The following is a 19,235-nucleotide window of genomic DNA, read 5'->3' on the forward strand; positions in this document are numbered from 1 at the left end:
GTCCAGAAGATCATGGGTTCTAATCCCCGCCTGACTGGAAAATCACTAAGGGCCCTTGGGCAAGGCCTTTAATCCCCTGTTGCTCCCGGTGTGTAGTGCGCCTTGTATGGCAGCACCCTGACATCGGGGTGAATGTGAGGCATAATTGTAAAGCGCTTTGAGTGTCTGATGCAGATGTAAAAGCGCTATATAAATGCAGTCCATTTCCCATTTCCCATTAAAGGATCTTACCGCGTGGGCTCAGGAACACTTCAGAAAACCATGGTCAGTTAACACAGTTCGTCACTTCATCTACAAGTGCAAGTTAAAACTCTACCATGCAAAGCGAAAGCCATACATAAACAACAACCAGGAATGCCGCCCTGGGCCCGAGCTCGTTTGAAATGGACAGACGCAAAGTGGAAAACTGCTGTGGTCTGGTGAGTCCACATTTCAAATTGTTTTTGGAAATCATGGACGTCGTGCCCTCGAGACAAAAGAGGAAAAAGACCATCCAGATTGTTACCATTGCAAAGTTCAAAAGCCAGCATCTGTGATGGTATGAGGGTGTGTTAGTGCCCATGGCATGGTCAACTTACACATCTGTGATGGCACCATCAATGCTGAAAGGTACATGCAGGTTTTGGAGCAACACATGCTGCCATCCAAGCAGCGTCTTTTTCAGGGACGTCCCTGCTTATTTACAACAGCGTGGCTTCGTAGTAACAGAGTGCAGGTACTAGACTGACCTGCCTGCAGTCCACACTGTCGCCCATTGAAAATGTGTGGCACATTATGAAGCGCAAAATACGACAATGGAGACCCCAGACTGTTGAACAACTGAAGTCGTACATCAAGCAAGAATGGGAAAGAATTCCATCTACAAAGCTTCAACAATTAGTGTCCTCAGTTCCCAAATGCTTATTGAGTGTTGTTAGAAGGAAAGGTGATGTAACACATCAGTAAACATACCACTGTCCCAGCTTTTTTGAAACGTGTTGCAGGCATCCATTTCAAAATGAGCAAATATTTGCACAAAAACAATAAAGTTTATCAGTTTGAACATTAAATATCTTGTCTTTGTGGTGTATTCAACTGAATATAGGTTGAATTGGATTTGCAAATCATTGTATTCTGTTTTTATTTACATTTTACACAATGTCCCAACTTAATTGTAATTGGGGTTGTATCCATGAGTGGAATTGAAAAGAAGAAGTGAGGTCTGTGTGGCCTAAAGAACTACAACCCCTGGCAAAAATTATGGAATCACCGGCCTCGGAGGATGTTCATTCAGTTGTTTAATTTTGTAGAAAAAAAGCAGATCACAGACATGACACAAAACTAAAGTCATTTCAAATGGCAACTTTCTGGTTTTAAGAAACACTAAGAAATCAGGAAAAAAAAATTGAAAGTCAGTAACGGTTACTTTTTTAGACCAAGCAGAGGGAAAAAAAAATATGGAATCACTCGATTCTGAGGAAAAAATTATGGAATCATGAAAAACAAAAGAACGCTCCAACACATCACTAGTATTTTGTTGCACCACCTCTGGCTTTTATAACAGCTTGCAGTCTCTGAGGCATGGACTTAATGAGTGACAAACAGTACTCTCATCAATCTGGCTCCAACTTTCTCTGATTGCTGTTGCCAGATCAGCTTTGCAGGTTGGAGTCTTGTCATGGACCATTTTCTTCAACTTCCACCAAAGATTTTCAATTGGATTAAGATCCGGACTATTTGCAGGCCATGACATTGACCCTATGTGTCTTTTTGCAAGGAATGTTTTCACAGTTTTTGCTCTATGGCAAGATGCATTATCATCTTGAAAAATTATTTCATCATCCCCAAGCATCCTTTCAATTGATGGGATAAGGAAAGTGTCCAAAATATCAACGTAAACTTGTGCATTTATTGATGATGTAATGACAGCCATCTCCCCACTGCCTTTACCTGACATGCAGCCCCATATCATCAATGACTGTGGAAATTTACATGTTCTCTTCAGGCAGTCATCTTTATAAATCTCATTGGAATGGCACCAAACAAAAGTTCCAGCATCATCACCTTGCCCAATGCAGATTCGAGATTCATCACTGAATATGACTTTCATCCAGTCATCCACAGTCCACGATTGCTTTTCCTTAGCCCATTGTAACCTTGTTTTTTTCTGTTTAGGTGTTAATGGTGGCTTTCTTTTAGCTTTTCTGTATGTAAATCCCATTTCCTTTAGGTGGTTTCTTACAGTTCGGTCACAGACGTTGACTCCAGTTTCTTCCCATTCGTTCCTCATTTGTTTTGTTGTGCATTTTCGATTTTTGAGACATATTGCTTTAAGTTTTCTGTCTTGACGCTTTGATGTCTTCCTTGGTCTACCAGTATGTTTGCCTTTAACAACCTTCCCATGTTGTTTGTATTTGGTCCAGAGTTTAGACACAGCTGACTGTGAACAACCAACATCTTTTGCAACATTGTGTGATGATTTACCCTCTTTTAAGAGTTTGATAATCCTCTCCTTTGTTTCAATTGACATCTCTCGTGTTGGAGCCATGATTCATGTCAGTCCACTTGGTGCAACAGCTCTCCAAGGTGTGTTCACTCCTTTTTAGATGCAGACTAACGAGCAGATCTGATTTGATGCAGGTGTTAGTTTTGGGGACGAAAATTTACAGGGTGATTCCATAATTTATTCCTCAGAATTGAGTGATTCCATATTTTTTCCCTCTGCTTGGTCTAAAAAAGTAACCGTTACTGACTGCCACAATTTTTTTTTTCTCCTGATTTCTTATAGTGTTTCTTAAAGCCAGAAAGTTGCCATTTTGAATGACTTTAGTTTTGTGTCATGTCTGTGATCTGCTTTTTTTCTACAAAATTAAACAACTGAATGAACATCCTCCGAGGCCGGTGATTCCATAATTATTGCCAGGGGTTGTACCCGAGGAACAGCAGTAGGTACAGACAAACCAGTGACCCGGTGTAACTCCTGGAAATTATCCTTCAGAGAACACGGCATCTGGACAGCAACTAAATCATTGATGCTTTTGCTCTTAACTACAACAACAGGCACATTGTGCTGTTATGAAAACATCAGTGGTAGGTGAAATATTTTCTCTTTGCCTGCTGTTGGCATTTTTCTCCTGAGGCTATAGTCTACATGTGGAGGTCTGTGAATACTTGTATTGAACAGTAACCTAGGTTTGTGTGTGTGACTTTGGTCATTCTGTATGTCATTAGTGACTGTTGCAGATCAGAATGTGGCTATGTGTACGCACCCCCCTGAATGTGGCAGAGCTTTAGCAGAGAGCCGTCGCAACACATGAGCCCATAGCACCCTCATAAAAATGCCAAGCACCCCCACATCACCTGCAGAAAATATCTCTGGAGCCGCCACTGGTCAAACAACAAATGTTAAGGAACAAAAAGAAACACAATGAAACAAAAACCACAAGTTAAAGACTTAGAGAATGTTGAAGAGGGATGCAAGAGAGTCTAAGAAGATGGCGATCTGAAGAGTGTGAAAAAGCAAGAGAATGGAAGAAGAGAGGGGTCCTTTGTTTCTGGTTCATTTTAAAGAGGCTAAGATCATGGTCATAAGCTCCGCCCACCTGGTCTCAGGTTTCTTCAAAAGAAAGTTATTAAAAAAAAAAAAAAAACACATCAGATACATTGAATGACATGTACCTTCTTTCAGCTGTGGCTAACAAAATATAAGATGACCGACTCACCTAAACCCATCCTCGAAAAGGGAAGTGATTAACAAACACTTTTCACCATGACAATTCATTAATTATTCAACAAATAACATTTAAACATGCAGCAATAGTTATTAAAAGGAATACTCATCACATGAAAGAAGCGCATAACAGATTAAATTGTAATATAAATTTTGTCTTTGGTTAACTATAACAACAGGAAAAGAAATTACAATTTTTCTCTTTCGTTAAAAGAAAGTATATTCATGTATTGAGGGGTTCGTGTCCTTCTAAATTTGATCCAGCAGGAGGCACTGTGGGTTAATTCCTATGATGGATATTGGGGTTCTAGCTACAGTGGGGGGCGCAGGACGGTACCGCCCAGTACTGCAAATTTCTGCCCGGCACTGGAGTTCAAATTTCCTCTCCCGCCCAACACAGATTTTCCAAAAAATGAACTGAAATGTTGTACTTTTGTTTTATTTTGCAATTTCAACCAAATAATTAAAGAAATAACAAATATTTCTCATTTTCTTCATATCTCTGACACAAACGGCAGAGTTTGTGGCGGAGTGGCAAGACCAAAGAGCTGTCTAAGGACACCAGGGACAAAATTGTAAACCTGCACAAGGCTGGGATGGGCTACAGGACAACAGGAAAGCAGCTGGTGAGAAGACAACTGTTGGTGCAATTATTAGAAAATGAAAGAAACAAGATCACTGTCAGTCTTCCTCAGTCTGGGGCTCCATGTAAGATCTCACCTCATGGGGTAAGGATGATTCTGAGAAAGCCCAGAACTACACGGGAGGACCTGATAAATGACCTGTAGAGAGCTGGGACCACAATCACAAAGATTACATTAGTAAAACATGATGCCGTTGTGGTTTAAAATCCTGCAGGCGCAAGGTCCCCCTGCTCAAGCCAGCACATGTCCAGGCCTGTTTGAAGTTCATCATTGACCATCTGGATGGTCTAGGGGAGGCATGAGAGAAGGTCATGTGGTCAGATGAGACCAAAATAGAGCTTTTTGGTATCAACTCCACTCGCCATATTTGGAGGATGAGAACAACCCCAAGAACACTGTCGCAACTGTGAAGCATGGGGGTGGAAGCATTTTTGACGGTGCTTTTCTGCAACCAGGACAGGACAACTGCACCATATTGAAGGGAGGATGGATGGGGTCATGTATCGCAAGATTTGGGCAAACATCCTCCTTCCCCCAGTAAGAACATTGAAGATGGGTCGTAGCTGGGTCTGCCAGCAAGACAATGACCCAGAACACACAGCCAGGGCAACTAAGGAGGGGCTCTGTAAGAAGCATTTCAAGGTCTTGGAGTAGCCTGGCCAGTCTCTAGACCTGAACTCAATAGCAAATCTTTAGAGGGAGCTGAAACTCGAAACCTGAAAGATCTGGAGAAGATCTGTATGGAGGAGTGGACCACAATCCCTGCTGCAGTGTGCAAACTTGGTCAAGAACTACAGGAAACATCTGACCTCTGTAATTGCAAACAAAGGTTTCTGGACCAAATATTAAGGTCTGTTTTTCTGTTGTATAAAATACTTACTTCATGCAATAAAATGCAAATTAATTATGTTTATTATTTTTATTTATTTATTTATTTTAGATTCTGTCTGTCACAGTTGAAGTGTACCTACGATAAAAATGACAGTCCTCTCCATTCTTTGTAGGTGGGAAAACTTGCAAAATCGACAATGGATCAAATACTTATTTGCCTCATTGTATACGCTGAAGACTTCAGCCTTTGGGCTTAGTTGACCGCCTGAAAGAGGGGTTTGCAGTATCTTTTTGATTCTATGACTGAAAAGTTAGTAAAGCCCCTTTCACATTGGGCTTACGTAGAGTTGCCTTGTGCTGCGTATCAAGTATGCTGAAATGGCTGCAAAAGTTGCGTGCAGGGAAAAAAAACCTTGTGCGCAGTGGGGAGAAGCTTGGCTCTATGATGCTGTTTTAACAGACTGCCTGGACATGCAGATGGATGTGATACATTGGAATAAGTCAGAATACATTATTTCCAGGAATTAATGGACTTTATTTAATGTGCCACAATCATGAAAGAACTCGAGGAGGTGAAAGAAAGCTGCACCCAGTGATTGCACACGCGATCTGTCTGTGAGGAGTGGATGTGGACTGGTTGTCTGTCCATGAGGAGTTAGTGGATGTGAAAACTTGGCCGGCCCGCCTCTTCTTCTCTGGTTTTGAAGCTTCAGTGCCAGCAAAGTCCAGCAGGATGAATAAAATCTAGCAATGCAGGTATGTACTGATTTAAAAAAAAAAAAAAAAAAAAAAAAAAAACCCTAAAAGGATTTTTTTGCCCCGGCATCGGGTTGTGTACAATTGCGGAGGCATGGTATACAGTAGTGCAGTGCTCTTTAGATTTACATACAGTAGTGGAGTGTTGTGTAGACTTGCGTGGAACACTGTGTCCGTGCTCTACGCTGAAAGCCCTTGAAAAAAAAAATTAAATGTGTTTCATTTTTTGCGTCCCTCAGAGTATTGCCACATAGGGCTATATAAATTCGGTGTAGGCCTGCACAGTCAGTACGCGGCATTATGCAACTCTTAAGTTGCCCTGGTGTGAAAGGGATTTAAAGGTCCTGTCTCACCTTGACCATTTAGCGAGTGTATGTCAACCATATTAAAAAATGCTGGCATAAGTCCAATAAGTTACAGGTAAGTTTATATATATATATATATATATATGTATATATGTATGTGTATATATGTCAGGATCAGACTAGGCGTGGCACAGAAGGTGGATGGATGCAAATGCAAAACTCACAGGGACAGGTGTGATTGTATAAAGGCTTTATCTCAAAAAGGCAGGCAGGGATTCGGTACACAAGTAGACAGTCAGAGAGGCGGCGGTACAGGCTGGTGACAGGCTAAGGCGAGGTCCAAAAACATGCACTGGTGAAAACACAAGGCAGCAATGGTCATGGGCTGAGGCGAGAGCAAGGTCAAAGGCAGAACATGGTCAAAAACACTGCAGAGCAAAACAGAGCAAGACAAAGGCCTGGAACGTGAACTAGAAAGCACAAACGAATTGGCAGGGAGTGGAGAAAGTGAGGGGTTTAAATAACAGGTGCAGTAATTAGGAAAACAAGACACAGGTGTCAGGGAAAGTGCTGGAAGGGGTGTGGTCAGACAAGACAGAGGTGAGGCAGGAGTAGAGTGACAGGTGGGCGTGACTAAAAGAAACAGACTCAGTGACTGAAAATCAAACCCCAGCCAACTGTGATAAAAACTGAAAAACTTAACGCAGAGAGGAAGACAAGAAAAGAGTGCCAACATAAGACAGTGATCAACAAGAAAATAAAGGTAGAGACCACACTAGAACGGGACCAACAAGTGGCAACAGTAAAACAGAAAATACAACTAATGACGACCCAGAAAATAAAGGATAAACGCAGCATAAAACCAATGACAAAAGTAATATGCACAGAAAAGAGATACTCAGAACAAAACAAAACAAGACTTAACAAGTGACTAAAATACAATGGCCAGATATATATAACCAGGGACTGGAATCATGATAAAGAGAAAATTAAAGACACAGGATCGAAGACTGATACACACATGAGTCCAGATAATATATATATATATATATATATATATATATATATATATATATATATATATATATATATATATATTTTTTTTTTTTTTTTTTTTTGAGCTCCTCAAAAAATTTGGGCATGCTGAAAATTTTCAACTCATGCCAGCGTGTGACTCATACGTACATACATGCGGGACATAAGTTGTCGGTAAGTTATGTGACTGTTGGCACAAGTTTCTTGTAATTTACTCATAAGTCCAAATCTGTCCATTAATGCTGTCCACTGATTGGCTGAAAGCTGCAGTCTTTAAGCAGACAGACTGTTTCATTCACACACGGAGTAAATCTGACCTGTTCATTTCAGTCCAATTCACCATCACAGATGGACATGAATCCACATAAAGCTCCTGATTTTTTGAAAATGACGACTGAAAATCCTTTAATTCGTGGCTGGAAACGCAAGTCCTTCTATGGTTTTTCTGCTGCAAATGCGTTTCTCAGCCTTTGTTGCACTCACAGAAGCTCTGTGATGATTTAAACTATCAAAGCGATTTAAACTTATAAAGCGCCATCGCTGTGGCGTGATCATCAGACGACCTGATCAATCGATCGGGGTGATCACACCTGATTAATGCGCTATAACTCTTTAACGTGTTGTCGCTGTGGTGTGATCGTCAGATGACCTGATCGATCAGGTGTGAACATGTCTGATTAGTGTACTGTTTAAACATTTAAAGCGCAGTCACTGTCGGTGATCACCACACTGACAGATCACACAGCACTTCATTCAGATCACACCTGATTGCGGTCAGCTGGTGCTTTAAAAGTTTAAATCATCACAACATTTCATTATTCAGGTCTGTGATGACTTGATCAGACCTGATCATGAAGCAGACAGCACTTTCAACATTTAAAGAGTCACAGCACTTCATTAATTCACAGCAGCATTTACAGCCAGTCCACTCATCGGAATTCTGTACACAATGAAAATGGTCCACCAAGATAAAAAATGAAAATAAAATAATGTTAAATGACTCTGTTTCTGACCCGCACCACACCATGCAGTACCGACCCAAATCACTGAGTGTAAACGGGGCTGTCGGCATATGCTGGATAATCGTCAAGATGTGACAGTTGCATTAATGTATTAGACGTATGACATTAATACGGTCGGCATACGCAGGCTAAATAGTCAAGTTGTGACAAGGCCATAAGATGTCTGCTTGGCTCCCAAAAGAATGCTTTGAGGTATCATAAATGAATTAACAAGTATGTGGCATTTGACATTCTTGGTTCTGGTCTGGCCAGGAAAAAACAGTTTGTCATTTTGATGTTCTCCAGGCTTTGGTGTGCAGAATTAAGGCCATTTGTGAAAGGGGGAAGATGAAACACATTTGGTTCTGTGCAAACTCTCACAATATTCCTGCTACAAGTGATAGCACAGTCCTTCAGCTTAAGACATTCCGGCCTTAGAAATGTCTGGAGAGTCAGTTCTTTGTTAAAAGTGAAAAATTAAGGCAATTTTTGATTCTGTAAAGATATGTCTGTGGCTATATTCACTACAGTTCCCCACTTGATTAAGAGTTTGGGGTCCAACTCTGAATCACAGAGGTGAAGTTGGCTGAGAAAATTCGCTGGTGGATGATGTCCTCACAGGCGGGGTTGCCACCCGGGCTGCTGTCAGAGCCGCAAAGTGGCTCAAATGAAGAAAACAAAAATCAAAATACCAAGTTTATTTTCGAGGTTGGTCTGTATTACGAAGTGTTACTTTTCAGGCTGGTCGGGGTTAGGCCACATCCAGCAGTTTAGAGACCTTGCTGGTCTGTGTCTTTTATCCTATTATTTATTTTTGTTTGAATTTGTAGGTTGCTTTAAATGTCTTAACATAGAGGTTGGTTTGTGGGTTTTAAGATTAGGTTGCATGATTTTGAATTAGACAGTATGTCCACCCCCGCTTGGGTAAAGTTGGAGTGGCCAATTTATGGACAGCATCTACTGTGCTCTGTACATTTATAGATTTGCTAAACGTAGGTTGTCTGCTTTACATTTTGCAGTATTAACCGTTTTGCTGGTGCTGCACATCTCGCAAAAGTCTGCAGCGAGTTCTGACGCAACTGGATTTAATTATTCTTTCTTAGTCAGTGACTGTGGTGTCCCCGACGTGTCTCACAGGGTTTTGGTATCATTTCCTTCGATTGTGGTATATTAGTTTGTTGGTAGTATTTCTTTGATCTTTGCTAATTTTAAATTGGTCCACGTCAATGGAGAGTTTGTCACACACCAGGTGAGGTCCAGCCCAACGGGGAAGGAACATGCAGGTCGGCCTACGGTGTTCTGGTGAGGTAGTCTCGGTCCGTAGCACTTCACGTTGTCCCCCACTTGAACTTTATCATGGAACATCTTTTGGTTCTTGGTTGGTTCGAGTGGTTTCAGGGGAAGACGTTGCTACACCTGAGCCCAAAGTTTCAGCCATGACACTGTATCAAGGCAGATACCAGCCATGACACTGTATCAAGGCAGATACCAAAAGTTACTTTTTTTTTTTAATCAAATTTTCTTGTATTTCTGTAGAGGAATTTAAGTTTGTTACATGTTGCACACCAGATGCAACAGCATCACATGATGTCATGACCACTACACTTCACATTTATAACATTAACAGAGCATTAAAGGGACTGACAGATGACAGTCTGTTAAAGTGACTGTTGTAATTTTTTGTTGATCACACAAAAGGACTCAGGAATGATAGGAAAAAGTGTGGTATCTTTATGGTCTTTTTTTTAAAAGATGCAAACGTTTCACATGTTAAAATATCACCCAGTTTTCAACAAAAAATCTGTTGTGAAATTGTGGCTAGTGCTCACTGGGTCATGACAGGGCCCAACATGTTTGCACATCACAATGAAAATGATGTTGTCTCTTGCAGATAATTAACTGTATTCACAATTTACTTGAGTATTTTTTTCACTTTTATCTTCATATACACATCTTTTTGTTTCTTTTAGGATTTGTTACCTTCCACAAAATTACCCATAACTACCTTTGCACCTGCCAAGGTTGAACCTCAGATCAAAGGTGGTGGAAGTTTAACATGTAGACTGCTTGCCTGTTCCCCAATGAAGAGGCACATACTTGGAGACCTTGAAAACCTGCCCTCCTCCTCAGACCTCCTGTCTGTGCCTGAGACTCCCACCAGTCAAATCCAGCTCATTTCACAGAGAGACCAAAGTCTGTCTAGCCCTCAGCCCATTCGAGAGTTGGTCAGTCTGGAGAAGCTCATCCAGAGATCCCCCGTCTGTCAAAGGTCTTGCTCCAAAGGGAAGATGATGCAAAGAATGTCATCTGTGGATGGAGGAGCAGGACCTCAGAGCTCCCTGAAAAGACTTTTTAGCCCTCCTGAGTTGTCAGTTAATGCCAAAAGGCAAAGAACGTCCAGCACAGAAACCCAAAAAACTGCTGTCAGCACCGCATGTACCAGCCAAGACCTAACCAGGCCTGCTAATGGCAGTGTGAAGGACACTTGTGTTTCCAGTGACACCAGCCAAGCAAAGGGTCATTCTGAGAGAATAGAAGATCAGAGTTTCGGACAAAACAAACTAACTGATATTAATGATGAGAGAAAGTCCATTTCACACCATTCTTTGGGGCAACATGATAAGCACCAAGAGAGATCTGAGGAAGATGACAGATCTGTATTTACTGCAATAGTGGAGCATAAGGTGACTGAGGAGGAAACTAACAGAAAGCCAAACACTCTTCTGGATGCAGATGGTCGCATGCATAAACCTAGTTCACAACCAACCAGACAGAGTGCAAAAGGCCACGAGGTTGACCTTGTGATGAAAGGCTTAACGAAATCGGACACAACCTCATCAGAGGGAGACTGTGTTGGCATGATGTCTTTGGATCAAGAGAAAGTGCAAGGTATTGTTCTGAGAAAAATTTCTAGAACTATTTGCCTGCTGGTGGTAATCATACTGTCAACTTCTGCTGATCCCGTTAGGAGTCGCCACAGCATATCGTCCATCTAGATCTCACTGTGTCCTCTGCATTTTCCTCTCTCATACCAACCTTGTCCTCCTTCAATACAGCTATAAATCTCCTCTTTGGCCTCCCTCTTCCCTTCCTGCCTGACACTTCCATCCTCGCAATCCTTCTCAGACTATATATTCTTGGTCCCTCCTCTGCACGTGTCCAAACCATCTCAAGCTTGCCTCTCTGACTTTGTCTCCAAACGCTCCTGCCTGTGCAATCCTCCTAATATGTTCATTCCTAATCCTGGCCATCTTAGTCACTCCCAAAGAGAATCACATCATCTTATGTTTTGTCTCCTGTCGTTTTGTTAGCATTCCCACCTCTAAACCATATAGCAGGTCTCACTACTGTCTTGTAAACTTTCCCTTTCACGCTTGCATAGGATTTCACAATATATCCTGTTTAACCGGTTCACGGTATAAATTTGGCCGGCTGTAGAGATTTGGATTCCACCAACTAGTCACGATAACATCCACAGAGTTTTTTTTAATCCAGGAAATCTCCTCTGTGAAACGCTTGTAAGGGGGCGTGTTCTGAACTGAGGCGTGTTTCTCACCGAGATGAGGAGTAAGAAGCCTGTGTCTTCCACACTTAGCAGTTCTGTTGCTGAACACCGCAAGACCAACACTGCGACATGCAATATTTGCAAAATTGTTTATTTCAGTGGCCACTCTGGGCGGAGGCTCCGTCGTAACCTGAATCAAACATTTGAGAAAGAGCAACATTAAATAATCAAAGCAGAAAAACAAAATCAGCCAGAGAATGACAATTTACCCAGACTGACTTCAAATATGAGTAAATTAAGTATTTAAAAAAATTTTTTTTTTGGTGATTTCATGTTGAGTTTTGTAAATGAGGAAAAGTGCTCCATGACGTCCTGAAAGCGCTTCATGTGTTTATAGTGGGTGTGCCGTCTCGTGTTCAAGAGATGAAACTTCAGCCACTGAACCAACAATAAATAAATGTATTTAATTCTTTCATCAAAACATCAAATCTATTGTCTAGTCTAGTCTTGAGATCTGCACAATAAATGTTATCTGTTCTCGTTTTTTTTTTTTTTTTTTAAATCAGTTTAGCTTTTGCTAAAGGGCCAATTCAGAAACACTGTAATTTCTACACTTAACTGTATATATTGTGATATAAACTTATCGTGAAGGAATTAAATTCTGCAATATGAATTTTAGGTCATATTGCCTAGCACTACGCTCGCAGATATCCTTCTGTCAGAAATCACTCCTGCCACTTTCTCCGCCCGCTACACCCCGCCTGCACTCTCTTCTTCACCTCTCTACCACTACTTTGGATAGTTGACCTCAAATATTTCAATTCATCTACCTTAACCACCTCTGCCCTTACCAAAAAATAGTACTGATAAGTATATAAAAAGTAAACTAGAAGTATACTTGAAACATACTTGCATATACTACTTTTGGTAAGGGTGCTCCTTGTAACAGGACTATTCTACTGTGCTCCCTCTCATTCAAAGTTTAAAAAAAATCGTAATTTGGGGATGGGGATTTCAGATCCTTGTGCAGCATCACTGGTAAACATGCTAACCAGAGCTAATATCTCAGACTAAAGTAAGGAGGTGTAAACTTGAATATCTGAAAAAAATATATACCTGACTGGCTGTAGTTCTAAAGATGCCATTGAACCACTAACACGTTGACTGTTACATTATGTTGTTGTTTCTCGGGTCAGCTGTCCCAATCACTCGCATTCATTCTGTCCTAAACAAATAAAAAAAAAAAAGATTTCTTGCAAATGAAGCATTTATTAAAGGTGAACAGAGGCCTTGGAGACTTGATTGGTAATGTTGTGTCTTTCTTTAGCTGAAGAAAACCCAGGAGCTGTGCTGGCAGCATTTCCTGTAGACGACTTGGATGAGAATTGGTTTGTGGAGCATAAGAACTTTAGTGTGGACTTTGTCAAAGAGGACAAATGCAGCAAAGATCGGTGAGAACTTGCACACTCAGTTTGATCAGGTGGCAGTCTAGTAGGGATGGGAATTGATAATATTTTATCTATTGATGTCATTGTTGATTCTGATAGATTGGAACATTTGGAACTGATTTATCAGTGGAACTGGTTCTTGATTCCCATCCCTGCAGTCTGCTGGGGAACGGTCTAATGAGACACGTTTGGCCACAAATAACCAGAAGAAAGGAAAAGATGTGCAGCAGTCGGCGTTTATGATTCTGTCTGAATGCATTTTGTCTCGACAGTAAAGTTCCAGATCAAGTGATCCTTTCTGGGGGCTTGAATAACCGCTACTGGGTTTTAGATGTGGAAGAGAAACCTGGCCTCAAAATACTGAGCATTACATGCTCCCGATTTCTGCATCCAACTGAGATGTGTCTCCTGAAAGACGGGTGGTAAGTGTGTGTAACACTCTGTGTTTGGTGGAAATACAGAGAATCTTTGTGTCCATCTGATAAATTCATTATTGTTTGTGTAAAATGCGCTTTTGAATAATTACTCATTACCCTGGTGTGTTCCAGGGAGACAACACCAGTGAGCTGCAGGGATGTGGTGCATCTGGAGGGTCAGTGTGATGGTGGTTCCTGGTTAATTGACAAAGACCAAGGCTTCCTGGTTTTATTTCCTGACTGCCTCGTCTCAGGTACCAGCATCTCTAGCTCCATCCGCTGCATGAGACGTGCTGTGCTGGGTGATATGTTCAAGGTAAAAAGCCTGACAACCAGGAACTGCATCCTTCAAAAAACAACCCCAAAAACAAACAAAACAGTATTATAAAGCTTTTTTTTTTCTGAAAAATCAATGTGAGGTCGGTAAGATGGGGCCTTAATTTTTTTTTCATGTTGTTGATGAGTGTATTTTTTATTTTTTGTATGCTGTTTGGTTGCAGTAATGCTTTGCACAGTACGAGTGGTGGCACTTACATTAATGGCATAATTTCACATGTAATAAATACAAGTAAGTTACCCATGAGGGCAAGGGATACAACTGTAAGTTCATTTTTGTTTGTCAGTCCATCTTATTTTCACCAAAAGTTAACTTCTCAAATGAATAAAACGTTGAGAACTTGTCGCACATTTGAGAAGCTGGTGTTGCCATCTGATGGGCGATGTGAGCATTTCAGGGTTCTGGTACATTTCCTACTTGAAACCCAACAAAAGTCAGTTAAAGTAATTTATGAATGTCAGAAATGCATGACTTTCTTGGCACTTAGAGCTTTGCCCTCCAAGTATTGATGAATAAAATTTTCAATTTTGAATGTCTTATGGTTCTTGAGTTTTAAAATACAAATATTTGCCAGAAGGACAGAATTTCTCCAAACAAGCACAACTTACAGTTGTGAAAACGGTTCCATGTGCCAGTGAAACCTCAGAATTCTTTTCAAATAAAGCACAGTGTTTTGCCACTGCCTCAGCAGGTCTTTACAGAAACCACAAAGAAATCCAGTGATTGTGCTTGTTATGAATCTGTCTGTATAACCTAAATTTCACAACACTATTTTATTGATATATATTTTTAGTCATTTAGATCAAGGTCCACATGTTTGATGATTTTTTTTTTGATTTTTTTTTTTATGGAAAACCAGTCATAGAATTTTTCTGAAATTTGGTACAAGCATTGCGTGGAGCGCCATCTGGCTGTGGTCAGTTGGACTTTCTGACTGAATCTCTGTGGGCCCCTCAAAAATGGGCAACATTACATTTTGCAACTTGAAACATTGCTCTGTAATTTTTTCTATAAATCCGCATGTAGATTCTTTGACTCAGTGTTGGCCAACACAAAGATTTGTATTGACCTTGGATCGAAACTCCCCATTACCCCCCCCCCCCCCCCCCCCGCCAAAATTACAGAATTGCTGTCCACTGATTTTCTATTACTATTCAGTGAATTTTTCTGAAATTTGGTGCAGACATTCCTTGGGTGATTAACTGTTGATGGATTTTCCAATTAAATCAACATGGTCCCCGACAAGGGTAAACAGTTTCAGGCAAATACAATACATACAAATGACTTACTTAAAGCCACTTTCCCCATATTTAGTCATAATTATGCTTTCTTTGTTCAAAGGACTTCATGGTCTTATGACCATTGTATTTATGTAACAGCAAAAGTAATAAAAGCAGTATATACCAGATTTTGTATTACGGCTTTTTGCTCACATCAGACAAAACATCCCCATCGCAATGCATTTCCATTAAAAAAAAAAAAAAAAAAAAAAAAAAAAAAAAACCCTTGCATGTACTGGACAGAGCAGTCTGGGTGTGCCCGCTCGCAACAGAGGTATGAAATGAAGTTCAGCACTGACACTAGCCGATTCAAGGAAAGTCTGTACCATATTTCCTTGTTTAAAAGCCTGGGCATTTATTTATTTATTTCAAAACGTGTTCAGACCCAGCGCTTGAATGAGGCAGGCATTTATTCAAGGCCGGTGTTGCAGACCGAACGGTCCACCCCTAAAAATGGGTCCGCCTTGCCGTCACTGCACATGCATCATTGCGGAGCTCAGCAGCTCAAAGTAATCAGATGGATTAATGGGATTATTAGCCATCAGATGACAAGGTAAAACCTCTTAAATCATTCTAAAGTCAGTTTTAAGCAGAAATGATGCCATTTTAAGCAGAAACGAGGCAATACTTGGTGACTCTTTGAAATGAATGACGCACAGTGAACGTATCAGCGAGCAGCTTGTGTAGTGTTCTGATCACTTCCTCCGTCCGTTATGATGAAATAATGCTGAATTTATGTGGAAATGATTGTTGTACAAAAGCTTCAGATATCTGTCGCTGAGATAGATGATGACTGGAGTGCAGTTTTAAGCAGAAACGAGGAGACGATCCGTGAACCTCGGCTAATGATGCATGTGCAGTAAAGGCAGTTCAGACTGATTTTTAGGGGGACCGTTCGGTCGGCAACACCGGTAATTATTAATAAAATGCTGCTTGCTGCCTGCACTGTAATATGGTGTTAAGTTTCACACACATCCCTGGGCAGCACGGTGGCTTAATGGTTAGCACTGATGCCTCACAGCAAGAAGGTTGTGGGATTACTTCTTGCCCTTTCTGTGTGGCGTTTGCATGTTCTCCTCATGTTGGTGTGGGTTTTCTCCGGGCACTCAGGTTTCCTCCCACAAAATATGCTTATTTACAACCCTAATTCCAGTGAAGTTGGGATGTTGTGTAAAATGTAAATAAAAACAGAATACAAAGATTTGCAAATCCTCTTCAACCTATATTCAATTGAATACATCACAAAGACAAGATATTTAATGTTCAAACTGATAAACTTTATTGTTTTTGTGCAAATATTTGCTCATTTTGAAATGGATGCCTGCAACATGTTTCAAAAAAGCTGGGACAGTGGTATGTTTACCACTGTGTTACATTACCTTTCCTTCTAACAACACTCTATAAGCATTTGGGAACTGAGGAGACTAAATGTTGAAGCTTTGTAGGTGGAATTCTTTCCTATTCTTGCTTGATGTACGACTTCAGTTGTTCAACAGTCCGAGGTCTCCATTGTCGTATTTTGCACTTCATAATGCACCACACATTTTCAATGGATGACAGGTCTGGACTGCAGGCAGGACAGTCTAGTACCCGCATTCTTCCGTGGCAAAAATTATGGAATCACCGGCCTCGGAGGATGTTCATTCATTTGTTTAATTTTATAGAAAAAAAGCAGATCACAGACATGACACAAAACTAAAGTCATTTCAAATGGCAACTTTCTGGCTTTAAGAAACACTATAAGAAATCAAGAAACAAAGATTGCGGCAGTCAGTAACGGTTACTTTTTTAGACCAAGCAGAGGAAAAAAATATGGAATCACTCAATTCTGAGGAAAAAATTATGGAATCACCCTGTAAATTTTCATCCCCAAAACTAACACCTGCATCATATCAGATCTGCTCGTTAGTCTGCATCTAAAAAGGAGTGAACACACCTTGGAGAGCTGTTGCACCAAGTGGACTGACATGAATCATGGCTCCAACACGAGAGATGTCAATTGAAACAAAGGAGAGGATTATCAAACTCTTAAAAGAGAGTAAATCATCACGCAATGTTGCAAAAGATGTTGGTTGTTCACAGTCAGCTGTGTCTAAACTCTGGACCAAATACAAACAACATGAGAAGGTTGTTAAAGGCAAACATACTGGTAGACCAAGGAAGACATCAAAGCGTCAAGACAGAAAACTTAAAGCAATATGTCTCAAAAATCGAAAAATGTACAACAAAACAAATGAGGAACGAATGGGAGGAAACTGGAGTCAACGTCTGTGACCGAACTGTAAGAAACCACCTAAAGGAAATGGGATTTACATACAGAAAAGCTAAACGAAAGGCATCATTAACACCTAAACAGAAAAAACAAGGTTACAATGGGCTAAGGAAAAGCAATTGTGGACTGTGGATGACTGGATGAAAGTCATATTCAGTGATGAATCTCGAATCTGCATTGGGCAAGGTGATGATGCTGGAACTTTTGTTTGGTGCCTTCCAATGAGATTTATAAAGATGACTGCCTGAAGAGAACATGTAAATTTCCACAGTCATTGATGATATGGGGCTGCATGTCAGGTAAAGGCACTGGGGAGATGGCTGTCATTACATCATCAGTAAATGCACAAGTTTATGTTGATATTTTGGACAATTGAAAGGATGTTTGGGGTTGATGAAATCATGTTTCAAGATGATAATGCATCTTGCCATAGAGCAAAAACTGCAAAAACATTCCTTGCAAAAAGACACATAGGGTCAATGTCAATGAGCAGATCTGATTTGATGCAGGTGTTAATTTGGGGGATGAAAATTTACAGGGTGATTCCATAATTTTTTCCTCAGAATTGAGTGATTCCATATTTTTTTCCTCTGCTTGGTCTAAAAAAGTAACCGTTACTGACTGCCACAATCTTTTTTTCTTGATTTCTTATAGTGTTTCTTAAAGTCAGAAAGTTGCCATTTGAAATGACTTTAGTTTTGTGTCATGTCTGTGATCTGCTTTTTTCTACAAAATTAAACAACTGAATGAACATCCTCTGAGGCCGGTGATTCCATAATTTTTGCCAGGGGTTGTATGAAGCCACGCTGTTGTAACACATGCAGAATGTGGCTTGGCATTGTCTTGCTGAAATAAGCAGGGATGGTCCTGAAAAAGATGTTGCTTGGATGGCAGCATGTGTTGGTCCAAAACCTGGATGTACCTTTCAGCATCGATGGTGCCATCACAAATGTGTAAGTTGCTCATGCCATGGGCACTAACACACCCCCATACCATCACAGATGCTGGCTTTGTGCTGGCAACAACCTGGATGGTCATTTTCCTCTTTTGTCCAGAGGACACGATGTCCATTGTTTCCAAAAACAATTTTAAATATGGACTCATCAGACCACAGCACACTTTTCCACTTTGCGTCTGTCCATTTCAAATGAGCTTGGGCCCAGAGAAGGCGGCGACATTTCTGGATGTTGTTGATGTATGGCTTTCACTTTGCAACTTTGCAGAAGATTCTCTGAATCTTTTGATTATATTATGGACTGTGGATGATGGAATCCCTAAATTCCTTGCAGTTGAACGTTGAAACATTGTTCTTAAACTGTTGGACTATTTCTTTCACGCAGTTGTTTACAAAGTGGTGATCCTCACCCCATCTTTGCTTGTGAACGGCTGAGCATTTTGGGGGTGCTCCTTTTATACCCAGTCATGACACTCCCCTGTTTCCAATTAACCTGTTCACCTGTGGAACGTTCCAAACAGGTGTTCTTTGAACATTCATCAACTTCCCAGTCTTTTGTTGCCACTGTCCCAGCTTTTTTGAAATGTGTTGCAGGCGTCCATTTCAAAATGAGCAAATATTCACACAAAAACAAAAAAGTTTAGCAGTCTGAACGTTAAATATCTTTGTGGTGTATTCAATTGAATATAGGTTGAAGAGGATTTGCAAATCATTGTATTCTGTTTTTATTTACATTTCACA

General features: G+C 40.6%; 1 protein-coding gene across 1 annotated transcript in view; it reads left to right on the forward strand.

Annotated features, from left to right (window-relative positions):
* The window catches only part of dna2 (DNA replication helicase/nuclease 2), an 85,469-nt gene that overhangs the window by 8,363 nt on the left and 57,871 nt on the right, over nucleotides 1-19,235 (forward strand). Inside the window, exons 3-6 of the mRNA XM_034187353.1 lie at nucleotides 10,252-11,170; nucleotides 13,114-13,237; nucleotides 13,507-13,656; nucleotides 13,783-13,966. Coding sequence (XP_034043244.1) covers nucleotides 10,252-11,170; nucleotides 13,114-13,237; nucleotides 13,507-13,656; nucleotides 13,783-13,966 — 1,377 coding nt within the window. The remainder of the gene's footprint in view (nucleotides 1-10,251; nucleotides 11,171-13,113; nucleotides 13,238-13,506; nucleotides 13,657-13,782; nucleotides 13,967-19,235) is intronic.

This window comes from Thalassophryne amazonica, chromosome 2, assembly GCF_902500255.1.
Source record: "Thalassophryne amazonica chromosome 2, fThaAma1.1, whole genome shotgun sequence".
NCBI classification, from domain to species: Eukaryota; Metazoa; Chordata; class Actinopteri; order Batrachoidiformes; family Batrachoididae; genus Thalassophryne; species Thalassophryne amazonica.